The 14694-nt window shown below is 34.3% G+C and overlaps 1 protein-coding gene across 1 annotated transcript in view; it reads right to left on the bottom strand.

Moving 5' to 3' along the window:
• Nucleotides 1-1202: 1202 nt before the first annotated feature.
• LOC129225032 (protein toll-like) overlaps nucleotides 1203-14694 on the bottom strand; it is a 36440-nt gene continuing 22948 nt past the window's right edge. Inside the window, exon 2 of the mRNA XM_054859578.1 lies at nucleotides 1203-3659. Coding sequence (XP_054715553.1) covers nucleotides 1308-3659 — 2352 coding nt within the window. The 3' untranslated portion in view covers nucleotides 1203-1307. The remainder of the gene's footprint in view (nucleotides 3660-14694) is intronic.

Raw genomic sequence — 14694 nt, 5'->3', positions numbered from 1 at the left:
CATATTTTTGAGAATTTTTGTTGAAAACAGTAATTACAAAATAAAACTTGTTTTCCTTTTAAAAATTCAGGTCTATTTTTGGCAATAAATAGGAAAAAAAATTTAAGCCCTCACAAGCGAAACTTAATTTTTTACGATTTTTTAAAGTTGATGTTCCCATTTGGGAACATTGGCGCTTAAAAGGTTTTAAAAAAGCGCATTTTTCCTTTGTGTCCCGAAAATTTATATTTTAAAGAGAAAAAATGTTGCTTTGCATTTGGCATCACAGAAAAAACATTTACGCTTCAAAAGTTTTCTATTTAATCGATCATCAAAACTGACATATTTTTCATGCATTTAATCTGTTCCAGTTGAAGCTGCAGTTTTCCATTCGTATTGCACAATAAAACAACTATTATAATTATCATTATTATTTTTAAAGAAAAGTTAGTCAACTAATTTCCTTTTGTTTTTTGCTAACGAACCGCCCTAGTGTGATGATCAATTAATCTTTCTGTTGGTGTAAAATGTCATTAATTTATACATTAATTCAATCGCTACTTTTTATGACCTCAGTTAGATCGCGATTTTTGGATTTTGGTGCTTTTGTGTTGCTTCCCAACAATCGCGATATAATAAGGGGTAATTGTTTTTACTAATACCTGACACTACACCCAATGGATCATTAATGTACACTGCTCAAAGCAATTAGGAGAGCAAGCACACAGAAGTGAATAAACCGCTGTGAGGTAGCCTTGCAAAGTTGCAAAGGCATAAAATGTAGTTTACACGTGTATTAAGATGCAACATAGTAAAAAAGAAGCAGAAAACATTTGACTGGGAACTTTACTCCTCTAGAACAGTGAAATGAACATGAAATAAGGCATCTCCAACATCGTCTGCTACAGTTCTTTGTGTTTTCCCGAATTCCAGTCCCCCGACAAAACGTCAAACCGTGGAATCCGGTAAATTACGGTGTTGTGGCATTTTCCAATAAAAAAAACAATCAACGGTTGAATTTTACCGCTCAGACAATGAAAAAATGGGCTTCTGTAAAATCGCGATTTCTGCACTTGTATCCTCTTTCTGATTTTCGACGACAGAAATGTTGATTCGCCTCCGAAGTTTACATTGTATCCTCATGTTTCCTGAAAAAAAGGAGGCTTTATTGGAAATTAGTTTTCGGAATAATATTGTTCTCGGTTTTGTTAAAACCATGTGCTCCCCTAATTGTTTCTAGCAATGTATTTCAAGGAAAAAGCGAAATTTTTTTAATTAAAAGGGCAGTATGGACAAAATCAGCAAGAAACTTTTCAGCTCTGTCATGCCTAAACGTTTCGAATTAATTTCATTTCACTACTATTTCGGTGACAGGACAAAATATTTTCTGGGGTGTCATCAGATATCACAGCAGTACTTTTCCGTGGCATGGCATACCTTAGTTTCTCCCAAAACCATCTTTCGCCCCAAACTAAATAAGTTCTTTTTGATATCACCTGCCGCAATTCTGCATCCACATTGTCCAAAGAAGCAGATTTGTCGGTCATGATTATTATCAATCTATTCAGCTTGTCGTATGCCATTGGAATAACGGCTGCCCGAAGTTCAATTGCAAACCAGGGACTAGATATGAAAGCTTCAGAGAGAACTATAATTGTTCTTTTGCTGCTTTCAACGGAATCCATGATGTTGTCAGTTATGAATCGTCCAGGTAACCAATCCCGCTCATGAATGCATAACTGAAAAAATGGTGCACTGTTTTCTAGTTCTTCAAGCAAACTCATCACTATATCGCGATCACTACTGCTGTAAGCAATAAATGCATCAAATACTTTATCATCATCCATATCACCATCTTCAAAGCAGTAATGGAACACATGGTTGAAATGCATATATATAAATGAAAGAATTAACTGGCGCTGCTTGTAATAAAACAGCATTATGGCTATAAGTAAACTAAAAAATACACACAAAGAAATAACACTAGCTGCTTCATTATAGGTTTTCACAGTAAAAGGGCAAAGTATTGAATCTGGCACACTTGTCAGAGGTAGAGTTGTAACAGTGTCATTGTTAGTTATTTTGCAAAGTATGTCACTGGAGTCAATAACTGAGAGTGGATATTGCAGAAGGAAATGCTTTAACTTTTTTCTTGTACAATTGCAAGTGAGGCCATTGCCTGCAAACATTAACCTAAAGCTGGTGTGGTTTGATATGAAGTTCATAAGATCGTGTGGTAAAGTTTCAATAGTATTATTTTTCACAGATAAGAAATGCAAGGATGGTGGAATTTCCCAATCTGCCAAATCTCGCAAGGCGTTTCCATCCACATGTAGCTCTGTCAAGTTTCTCCACGCTGGATTATTCAAAGAACTTAATGTGGTAAGTTTATTTTGATTGAAATATAATACAGTAACTTCAGGTGAAATATCAGATGGAATACTCTCAAGTTTCCGTCCAGTGCAATTCACAAACGTTTGGTTGTCACTGCCTCTGATACCACACATGCATGGTTGAGGACAAGGACTGTCACTAAAACAACTAAATGTGTCTACCGGTAAAGATATCACTGAGATATTTTGAAGAAATTCCGGTTCTGCACAAACAATCTGCTCTTCATTTATAAATGAATCCAACCCAATCCATTTCGAACGCTTGTGTTTCAAGTAAAGATAAAAAGGATATAACTCACAATCACAGCGCAATGGATTTTCAGTGATATCGACAAAATTTTTTGCCAGACCATTGAAAAGGCATCCAGCTAGGTATCTATCATTTCGGGACCGAGTTTCATCTTTCATAAGAGATTCTATAAGTATTCTAGAAATATTATTGAATCGGAATGAAAAAGTAATCGTTTGCTTTATATTTTGTATGCACGGAGGAATTTCTAGTTCAGTTAACTGATTGTAATCCATGTTAAGATATTCGAGATACATCAGCTGTTTCCAACCAACTATGAATTTTGAGATTTTGTTTCTTGTCAGGTACATATTTCGAACTCTAGGTATCGTCGTTTGACCCAGCTGTAGGAATGAAATATAGTTTTCAGAAAAGTCAATAAACTCTAAGTCTGTGAAGTCTTTAATGTGATCATCAATAACATGCTGTATGCTGTTACGACTCAAATCCAATATCCGTATATTTGGAGCTTCGTTGAAAAGTTCACTTATGTTGTTTAGATGGTTTGATGTTAAATTTAGCTTAAATAAATGGGATTTATTTTTAAAAATATTAGTGTCTAAGTGAAACAGCTCATTCCTCGAAAGATCAATGTCATATAAACTATTCACATTTTGGAAAATATCTTTATAAAGTTGCTTTATGTGATTATTGTTTAAGATAACAGTATTTAGTTTTGTAGAATCTTGAAACAAATGGTTCCCTAAAGAATTGATTTTACAAAATGAGCAGGAAAAATATTTCAACTCCTTTAAATTTCGCAGTAAGTTATCTTGAAGAATTACTATATCATTGAAATTTAAGATTAATGTAGTCAACATATTATTTCGTGAAAATAATGCTCCATCTATTGCTTTTATATTATTATGAGACAGATCTACCGAATTCAGTTTGGGTAAACGGATAAATGTATCACTTGCAATACTCTCTAATGTGTTAAAAGATACGTTTAAATCTTTTAAATCAGGCAAAAAGTTGAACATACTAAAACTAAGAATCTGCAATTTATTACCTGACAAATCCAGCGTTTCTAAATTTCTCAGTCCTTCAAAAATGTTGTCAGGAAGGCTGTAAATATTGTTAAACGACAGTATCAAATGTCTCAGCAAGAAATTGTCAGATAAACTAGTTCGCACTAAACTCACATATGAAACATTAGTAATAGTTAGATCCGTTAACTGGTGCAAATTATGTGAATAAAGAAATATATTGACAAAGCTTGAGTTTGATACTTTCAAGGTCAAGATGGAGTCATCGTAAGAAATTTCTCGCATGGATGCCAAACAACTTGTATAATATTTGCACAAGTTTGGTGTTGCGCTGGGATCGAAATCGACAATGCTTCTCACATTACTTGGACAACTGACAAAAACTGAACTCGAAGAAAAGGTAGCATTGTTTAAATAGTTGATAAGTGTTATATTTTCTTCATCAGTCGCATCAAACGGATCAGTGCCGTACATTTCAGCAATGAAAAAATGGGGCTCTTCAAAATCAGTTTCATCATCCAAACTTTCGCACTTTGACTTCCATGATGATTCATTCTTTGCATATTCGCATTCAAATGAAATGTTGGTTAGGTGAAATGGACAGTGATCAACTACAGTCTGAGAAGTTATGACTAGTGCTGATCCCAAAAGTAAGATGCAAGCACCAAGAATCATCATTGAAGATACATGGTAAGTGATATGTCAGCAGTACCTAGAAAAAAAAATCATTTAAGAATTGTTTTAAAAGACAACAATTGATAATTCTTGTTCTGTTACCTCCTTTTTGAGTGTATAATCAAAGACAAAGCCTAAAAATAGTCTTTTTTTTGTATGGTTCAATGTGTCGGTAGTCACAATGGATCTCCTCCTTTCAATTTTTAACATTCTCAGAAATGCAAAGCTCACTTTCAAGAATTCTTCAACCTTAGAAAAATATCGTCATTTGCGTCGATTCTTTCATTTTTTGGGTCAGAAACTCGTGCTCAAATTCACGGATTATTCGAAGCGTTTTACACGAAGACATTTCGTCAAAAACAACGAAAATTTCATGAGATTTGAAAATTCATTTCCGAGAGTGAAGTGTGTTGGGTCAGTAGGGTAAAAAAAAAAAACATATTTCCTGTTATTCCTCGGCACAAAGGTATTTATTTATTGCATACTTTCAATGTTTTAACTTTAGATACCTCCTTTTATTTTGAATGAACTGAGACAACATTTTGTGTATTGTGTCCAAGACTGCGCTCTCAGAGAATAACTGGGTATGAAAAATTTTACTCTATAACAGTTAGTCACTATCGCCGACTCTAGGGGTTTGAGGGGGCTCCGACGCCCACAATAATTTGTGTGTAGGTATATCTTTTTTTTAGAAGAAGTGGCCAGAGCTTTACTTAAAGAAGAGTTTCTTTTTGCTTGAGTGTCAATGAGAATTGTTAACTTTTAAGGAATTTGTAGGCACTTACAAAATTCTGTATATCAAGGCAAAGACCATATTTTATTTACTAAAAGATATTCCTGTAAGCCTAGACTTTCCTTTTCTGGATCTAAGAGGACTGCTTAGAGTATGTTGCGTCAAATATATGAGGGGGAAGTTTGGTGGACTTCAAAAGTTGGTTTTAAGCAAACAGTCACAAGCAATATATATATATCTGTCTATAGCAGATATCTGTCATATCTGCTGATTCTAGATATTTAATTCCACCAATGAAAAGGAAAATATGGAGCAACATATTTTGCAGTAAGTTACCGCCCTAACCCTGGGCTAAGACAGAAATACTTAAAATACACCGCCAGCTCAGTTATTCCATCCGAGGGCTGCAGTTTCGTGCTTTTTAGCACTCATCAGCCCGGAATAGGAAGTAACTGAGCTGGAGGAGGAAAACCATTATAAAAGGAGCGAAGAGAGCCAAACAAACTGGTAGCTTATGTGGAATCAGCATACCAGACAGACGGTAACTTTTAGGGCGGTAACTTACTGCAAAGTACCATGCTTTGCCATCAATCTTTGAGTTGAACCGCACCATTGTTGCGGTCACTCGTCTGGTGTGCTAATTCTACGTTAGCTACCAGTTTGTTTGGCTCTCTTGGCTCCTTCAAGAGGTTTTCCTCCTCCAGGTCAGTTACTTCCTATTCCGGGCTGATGAGTGCTAAAAAGCACGAAACTGCAGTCCTCGGATGGAATAACTGAGATGGCCTTGTATTTTAAGTATGGAGCAGTATAGTTAAAAAATATTGAAATCTAATATTACTTAAGCAATGTAAAAATACTGTAAGGACTAACTTATTTTTTCTTAACTAGAAAAAAGTACTTTTTACTTCTTTTTACAAAAAAAGGAAGTATTGTATTCGCGAAAAAATTTTCACTCAAATTACTTAATTTCCATTTTGCTCGCCCCCGAATGAATGTTGATTTTTTTTTTCGACCCGACCACACGTGGATACATGCCTAAGAACGTATAGAGGCCTGGAGAATCCATTTTGACGATCCTCGAGTTAATTACAACGAGTTTTCTCGTGACGTCCATATGTACGTTTGTATGTGCGTATGTGTGTATGTATCTCGCATAACGCGAGAACAGTATGTCCCAGAAAGTTGAAATTTGGTACATAGACTCCAAGTGGGGTCTAGTTGTGCACCTTCTCTTTTGGTTGCATTTTCGGATGTTTCAAAGGGGGTCTTTTACACCTTTTTGGAGTAAAATCATTGTAAATTTAATGTAAACTCAAGCGGTACTATAATTTGGCAAACACTTGGCAATATATCGCCAAGCTTTTGGTCGCCAAGTTTTGTCGCCAACTTGGCGACGAATTTGGCCTTTTTTTTTTTTAAATCTGGTTTCAATTTGACCATATTTAGAGAGTTAACCATTGAATCACATTAAAAGTGCCAATATTGGGAAAATTTATCTGTATAAAACGTTTTGTTTGCTTTGGTTCGCAACAAACTTTTGGTGAAAATATTTAAAATGTTTCTTTGCTCACTCCCAAGCACTATTATCTTTAATTTAGAGTAAAAGGAAGTCATGTGATGCACACATCAGCTCGCTTTTTTTTTTTTTTTTTTTTAATACTAACAGCATGTTTTTCAACTTTTAGACCAGACAAGGCAAATAGGATTGTGTGAAGATGCAAACTTTTAACCAAGTGAAATGCAGTTTTTTCCGAGTACCAATGTCCTATAAAAAGCATATACGTTTTTTCTTGCAATAAATAAACGGAAAATTACATTTCAAAATGTTACAAGAAAGTTTGAGGACTAAAAAAGAGTTTTTATTGAAATTAAAAGTTCTTAGGATTTTTAAGAAATTTTTGCAAGCTTTTGAATGTCAGAATTTTGCTTAACATTCGTCAACTTCAAGGTAATTTTAAATATCATTTGATTTTTAATTGTAAAAATTGCGCAGTTGCCTATTCAAAGCTTGAGCGAAATATAAAGGTAAGGAACTTTATTCGAGAAGCCATTTCCATTAAAATCAAATATTTCTAAGAAGTAATTTGAAGGTAGGCAGATAAAATTACAAGTTCATTTTAGTTTAACAGCCTGAAGACTAACTTAACATAATTATAAATCGCATTCATTTATCTTAAAACTCATCAACATATTTTCATTTCTCTACAAATTTAAAGCACAAACCCATTTCATTTAACTGAGTAACTTTGATTGTAATAATTTGAACTATTTGCTTCAACGGTAGAGAAAGAAAAAAATCTTTGACAAAAGAAACTAAAAAACTTTTTTTCCCTAATTATTCGGCAGAAAGACTGAAAGAAGAAAGCTGCTGAAGAAACTCTTAGTTAAAATCTTTTCTTGTAGAATTATTTTTCTTTTGAAAAATGAAGTTTTACTACGCGACATTTTGAAGTTTGATTTTATTATGGAAGACAAAATGTTTCTTTATCTCTACTAATAATTAACTTGAAAGTCTCTCTGTCTGGATGTCTGTGACGCGCATATTGCCTAGACCGTTCGGCCGATTTTTATGAAATTGGACACAAAATTAGTTTGTAGCATGGGGGTGTGCACCTCGAAGCGATTTTTCGAAAATTTGATTTTGTTCTTTTTCTATTACAATTTTAAGAACATTTTACCGAGCAAATTATCATAAAAAGGTAGAGTAAATGACGAAATTATCATAACGTGGAACCGTAACATGGGAGAGCAAATGAATATAAAAAATTGGCGAGAAATTCATCATCCATTATTTATAAATATATAGGCGTACCAAATGACCTTTTAATTTTCTACTACGGGCAAAGTCATGCGGGTACCGGCTAGTTCTGAATAAAAGAACAGATTCATTGCGATTCTAGATTTAAATTTATTACAATAATTAGTAGATCCTCACAACACGTTGACGAAACTGAAATGACCTTTCAGCTGGCACGGCTTCTATACTAACTAAAGCCCCTATAGTAAGGAGCCGACGCGTCCGACATCTTGGATCAAAAGTCGTCTGCTGTTGATCCATTATCGTGGAGCATGCTTGTAAAACAATGTTATTATTGGCTGTATTAAAGACATAAAAATGGGTGGTTGTGCCGCAACTAATTGTACAAACAGTACAGAGAAAGGATTCCGCTCGGTTAGATTCCCGAATCAGGCAGAAAGAAGAAAAAAGTGTATTATTAATTGCCACCGTTCTGACTGGAAACCTGGAAACTGGAGCTCGATGTGCGAATCTTTATATCATAAACTCTTAAGTATTTTTATTTTCAGTATGGTTGAAAGACTTATTTTGAACATTAGTTTGAGACAGTTTCAGTTCATTTCTGATTAATTTCTAATTTAATTATAAAAGTCTAAGCTGCAAAGAATACAAGGTTGCCAGAAATTGGACTAGTTTATTTTCTTTCAAATTCTAATACTGTAAAAGGAATTAGAGAGTTTATTTCCTGCGTATTTGTATTTTTATGTTGAGTTTCTGGGTTCTTGTTTTCACATATTTAGTTCATTCCAAATTCAAATCTCATTATGTATTTGCGAGAAGAAAAAAAAAATGCATTGCGCAGCGAGTACGAACACCTTTTGATCCAAAATCGCGGATAAGTCGGCCTGAGTACTTATAGGGGTTCTAATACTTACATGAAAGGTTACGCGTGACTCTCTGATACGTTATTCCATGCATATAAGTTGTTGGCATATCTCTCGCAACTGAACCTCGTGAATCTAGTAAGCTTGTCATTTTGGAAAATGATTTGAGATATTTTTCATGTGTATTTGAGTTTAGGGTTTGAAGAAAAGTACTGTATCTGAGAGATACGAGTTACCTTTTAAGTGACCTTTTTTACCGCTGTGTGTGTGTGAGTGAAGGCTTCGTTACTTCTCTAAGAACTCTCTACTGGTAGATTTTCGACATTGAAATTCAAAAAAACGCAATTTTAGGTGATTATTGATAACTAGAAAATCGCCCGTCAAGGTTTGATGGATGAAAATTGCTTCTCTTCTTCTACATTTTAACGAAGCAATTGCCTGTTTGATGATATTTTGATAGTTGAAATTTCAACCCTAACTCCAGTGGATTAACCCTAAACTCCAGTAGATAGCGTTCATAGTTGACCGCTTTTTCGTTTCTGCAGTTCCCTGAAATGACACAATCTTACCAGTAAAACAGTTAAGCTACCGGATCGAGTTCAGCCTTGTCACGATAAAGCCTTTCCCTGCATGTTAAACATCACCAAAACATATTATCAAATAAGCATGCTGTTGCTCGAGTTTCATTGTTGAAACAGGCGCGTTCCTCGATCATAGGCTATTATATATATGAGGATGATAAGGTTAGGGTAAGGGAGGTTCGCAGCTCTCCCCGGAAATAATTTTAACTGAAGTCCGAAACATGTGTAATTAATATTTGCAAACCAGGATTACTTAGTAAAGGGCAAGTAATACAAATCAATCACCCTCCCGTGAAAAATGTGCTGGATCCATTCTTAATTAAATGTAGTTCTTAACGCATGGTTAATGCAATTAATAAAGAAACCTGTTGAACACGCTATAACAGGCTTTGAACATGTGCAAGAAACACATGAAAAAATTGAAAAGATTCTACGGAAAATCAAGTATTTTGCTAATAAATTGTTGCTTTTTCTTCGAGTACCGCTTTCTTTCTTGATGGTAATAGTTAAAGCAAATGTTTTCTTATTTCAAGTTTATTTTCCCAATAGTTTGTATAACGTGTATATGGATTTTTAATAACTTGTCATTGAACGAGCTTTGTCCAAAAAAAGAAGTTCAAACAGGATGAATTTAATCATAATCACCCATTCTTAATCGTATTTTTAAAACTTTAGATGAGCTTCTGAAAAACACATTTCTCACTTTCTTTGCTAAATAAATGTTGTGAGGTTTCTATGATTTTCGCTGAAAGCATTAGGATTTAAAAAAAAATCCTTTAAGTATTCTTTACTGAACTTTAATTTTGCGATAAACGTTTTCTTAGAGCAAAATTCATGTAAATGTAAAATTCACGTAAATATCATATCGATTGTGTTTTCTAATGAAAACATTAGGGAGAAAATAATCTTGATGAACATATATTTTAGTCTGAAAATAAATATAAACCGATTTTCGCATTATATATTAATTTGCGTTATGAAAATTAAAGATGAAATTCAGGCTTTTTTTAAATCATCTTTTGCATTTTATTCATGCACAGTATACAGTATTCCTTGTGCCAATACTATCTAATTATCCAAATTGCGCTTCATGTACAAATATTTTTCATCTGAAAGAAACATTTAAAAATACTAATCAATTATTTGATTTGTGTCTTAATGAAAAAATACTCTTGTAAATAACAGAATGGAAAAATCACATAGACGAAAGAGAGCAACTAGTTAAATATTATAACTAAAAAATAGCAATATTGATAAAATAGATTTTCTAATAAATTGAAATTAAAATGTTGTTATATCGATATTTTTTAATCAAATGCATTCTAAAAACGTGTCTGTTTTTCTAGAAATACGTTGTATAGCTCTAAAGTTGACGCACGTACACAGTAAAATTTCGTTGAGTTCTTATTGTTGTTGATTCCAAGAAGCCATAGCAAGAAATTCAAAATGCAGAAGAACTTATTTTCCAGGCAGTAAATATGCATGTTTATAGCATTCTTTCATATGGCGATAGCTGTTTTTCTTACGTGCTTTTTACTTCCTTTCACAAAAAAGGAAGTATTGTATTCGCAAAAAAAAAATTTTCACTTAAAAATCGACCTTAATTTCCATCTAGCTGACCCCCGAATGAATGTTGAGTTTTTTTTTCGACTCGACCACACGTGGATAAGAACGTATAGACACGCGAAATATCCATTTTGACAATCCCCGAGTTAATTACAACGAGTTTTCTCGTGACGTCTGTATGTGTGTATACATGTATGTGCGTATGTGCGTGTGTGTATGTGTATGTATCTCGCATAACTCAAGAACGGTATGTCCTAGAAAATTGAAATTTGGTACGGAAACTCCTAGTGGGGTCTAGTTGTGCACCTCCCCTTTTAGTTGCATTCGGGCGTTTCTAAAGGGTTCTTTGCGACTTTTTGGGAGGAAACCATTGTTAATTTCGATGAAAACTCAAGTGGTGTTATAATTTCTAGGGTGCTCGGGCAAAAGAGTATAAGTCAAAAATACTGAATTTTAAGGGGAGCTGTTTTTCCACAGCTTTCCTTCTAGATTTCAGAAGTAGACCACTCCATCAGGTGTTTGTTTATTTTCACAATGTTTACTACAATTTTCTTTTTCAAAATTAGTAAATCAACATTGCTTAACCTTCATTTGAACTATATTGTTGAAAATAATTAAATTATTTGACTTATATCATTTTGATCTGAATGTAGGCGCGACTTATACTCTTTTTCCCGAGCACTCTAGATTTGGCGGACACTTGGCGATATATCACTTGTCTTTTGGTCGCCAAGTTTTGTCGCCAACTGGGCCACATATTTTGGCCATTGTTGGTGATATTTAGAGAGTTAACAATTGAATCGCATTAAAATTGCCAAAAATGGAGAAATAACATTAAAGTGGTGTAAAAGGAAGTCACGTGATGCACACATCAGCTCGTTTCCGTTCAACATTGCTCTCTTTTTCCTCAAATACAGAGTTGGCTAATATTAGCAACAAAAAACAAACATAAACGTAAAATATTGTGAGCGAAAACTTAGGACATGAAATCTCCAGAAAACAGAAAATAAACGTATCATATACTTTTGCGAAAAGCTTTCTTCGGACACCGATTTCAATGAAGAGTGAAAGTATTAGTTGTCTCCAGATGCGGGTGATGTCAATGCAGTTAGCGAAAACAAAAAAGACGATTGCAAGAACACACAAGAAAAGCGATTAAGAAGAAAGAAAAAAAATATTTGTCAGTACAGCTAAGAGTAAAGTCACAACAAAAGTAATTAACAGAAAGGAACCAGTATTTGTTTGAAGTTAAAGAGCAGAGGAGCTGTCCATAAATATTATCGCGCTTTCTTTTATATATTTGACTCCTTTTTATTTTGTCCCAAAGAATCCCTCCCTTCTGCCCCCCCCCCATCTCAGTATCATGTCACGCAATATTACATAAACATACAGGGTGCTCACTGAATTCTGCTGCCACCCTAAAAAATTCTTAAACCGGGTATAGGCATTGTCAAAGTACCATGCGTTACGCAGTGATGACAATTACAGCGCCACCTGGTTACAAAACAATTAACGTTTTTAATCTCAGAAACGGTAAATACGGGAAAAAGTCAATTACAAAGTCAATAAATTAAGTAATAAACATTGTTCGCAGAGTAATATTAAAAATAGTACGCATTAAATAGACTTTTATTCTGTAGCGTTGAACAGTACTGATCTTCTTCGAATAGTGCCTCATCTATGTGTAATACTGAATGTGATGTATTTCAGCACAAACACCAATCTGGGTACGGGACTGCACTTCATGCTACACATTGTAAAGCGTGGTAAGTCATACAATGAACAAAGTCCATTCAACGTGGGTTGAGGGTTTGCATACGCTCGCGGCGTGATATATTCTAACAAAAAAAAAGTCTAAGGGTTCAGGTCAGGAGGATATAAAGGCAATTTTACTCAACCTATATACCAGACGACTAAGAGCTGGTACGCATTTTACGACTACCATTTTTGACATTGCTTTACGGAATATTTTCTTGCTGAATTTGATGATGCTGAACAACTCTGTAGTTGGTTTTTCGACCCGTATTTTACCGTTTTTGAGATCAGAACACTAACTCCGAGTTGTGCCGCCAGGTGGCTCAGTAAGTGGCTTTCATTGGTTTGGGGTCAAAACTTCGCGGCCGAAACTTCGCCGGTCATAACTTCACGGCCGAAAATTCGCGTGGACAAAACTGCGCGTGGTCAAAACTTCGCGTGAACAAAACTTCGCGTGGTCGAAACTTCGTGTGGACAAAACTTCGCGCGGTCAACTTCGCTGATTCATAACTTCGTGACTTCGCCTATCCAGAACTTCGCGCGCGTGGGTAGAACTTCGCGCATTCATAACAATGAACTTCAATAAACATATCATATAAACTTAGCTAAAAAGTAAAAATGTATCTTTTTTTTGGGGGGGGGGGGGAGGGTTATCGTTTAATGATTTCCGGGAACGCTTTAGATACACTCTATATAAAGAACTTAATTTTTCATAATGAATTACTTGATTGCAAGTTAATTGTGTAAATCTTAAATGAGTTTAACTATAGCAAGTTAATGAAGTAATAAATTGATACAGATTTCAAGTTTAAATAAAGATTAGTTTATCACTTTTTCGAAGACGAGGAATTGGTTTTATAATAATAATTTAATGTTCTATAGCTAACTAACTGAAAAATTTTTGATGATTGAAAATTTTGCATTTTATTTTAATTCTTTACATCATTTATTTCCAGTCCTATTTTAAAGCTAGTTTTTCAAAACTTTTCAGTCAAATTCAGAAGCGTTTCGTTTTTTTTTTTTATTTTTTTTTTTTTTTTTTATTGAGAAATATAGATCGGTCGTTATACCGGAAGCAAATTAACATAGAGCATATAGGAATAAAGTTGGGACTTTTACCACTAGTCACTATAATGGAATGATTTTTAAAATGTGTGATCGTTATAACGAGCGTCGACTGTATATGTAATTTAAAGATTTTTTTCAATTAAAACTAAAATAATTTATTTTTAAGAAGTTTTATTTAGATGCGAAAAGTAATGCACGTACATAGTTTTGTTTGTGCAAAGTTTTGTACGCACGGAATTTTGACTGCGCGAAGTTTTGCCCACGCGAAGTTTTGATCAAGCGAAGTTTTGTCCACGCGAAGTTTTGACCACGCGAAGTTTTGTTCAGGCGAAGTTTTGTCCACGCAAAGTTTTGTCCACGCGAAGTTTTGACCACGCGAAGTTGATTCAATAGCGACCACGCGAAGTGCTTCAAATAGTTAGCTGACCACGCAAAGTTTTGACCACGCGAAGTTTTGACCAAGCAAAGTTTTGACCGAGCGAAGTTTTGGCCGCGAAGTATTGACCGGCGAAGTTTCGGCCGCGAAGTTTTGACCCATTACCAGCTTCATTGTGTATATAATGTATGACAACTTTACTATACTTAGACCCCACTTTCATGATAAAAGCTCTTGCCGTTCATAAATTATTTGGGTGGCAACGGACTTTAGCGAGTATTCTGTATACTAACAGTGAAGAAACAAAGCTTTACATTGCTAATCATATTTATTTGATAATTTTTATTTTGGAACGTAACTATGTGCTTCAAAGCACACACACAAACATTTTGAGAGTATAACAGTGATAAGGATTATTTGTGTTCGCACGTATAAACAAATAGGACTAAAGGTTGCAAAAAAAAAAAAAACCTAATTAGTGTACAATATAGTTAAAATGAAAAACCAACGAAAATAAGGCACGCATTTTCAAGAAAATTAATTTGTGCTTATTTACTCTGGTTTTTCATTTTATTCATATTGTAACACAAAGCCTATTTATCATTTTTCATTACTATAGCTAGTAAATATTAATATGAAAGAGCAAGTGAAAACAGTAGTATTTCAGAA

The sequence above is a fragment of the Uloborus diversus genome, chromosome 6 (genome assembly GCF_026930045.1).
Source record: "Uloborus diversus isolate 005 chromosome 6, Udiv.v.3.1, whole genome shotgun sequence".
NCBI lineage: Eukaryota > Metazoa > Arthropoda > Arachnida > Araneae > Uloboridae > Uloborus > Uloborus diversus.
The sequence above is the reverse complement of the archived record's forward strand: the minus strand, read 5'-3'. Positions and strand labels throughout refer to the sequence as shown.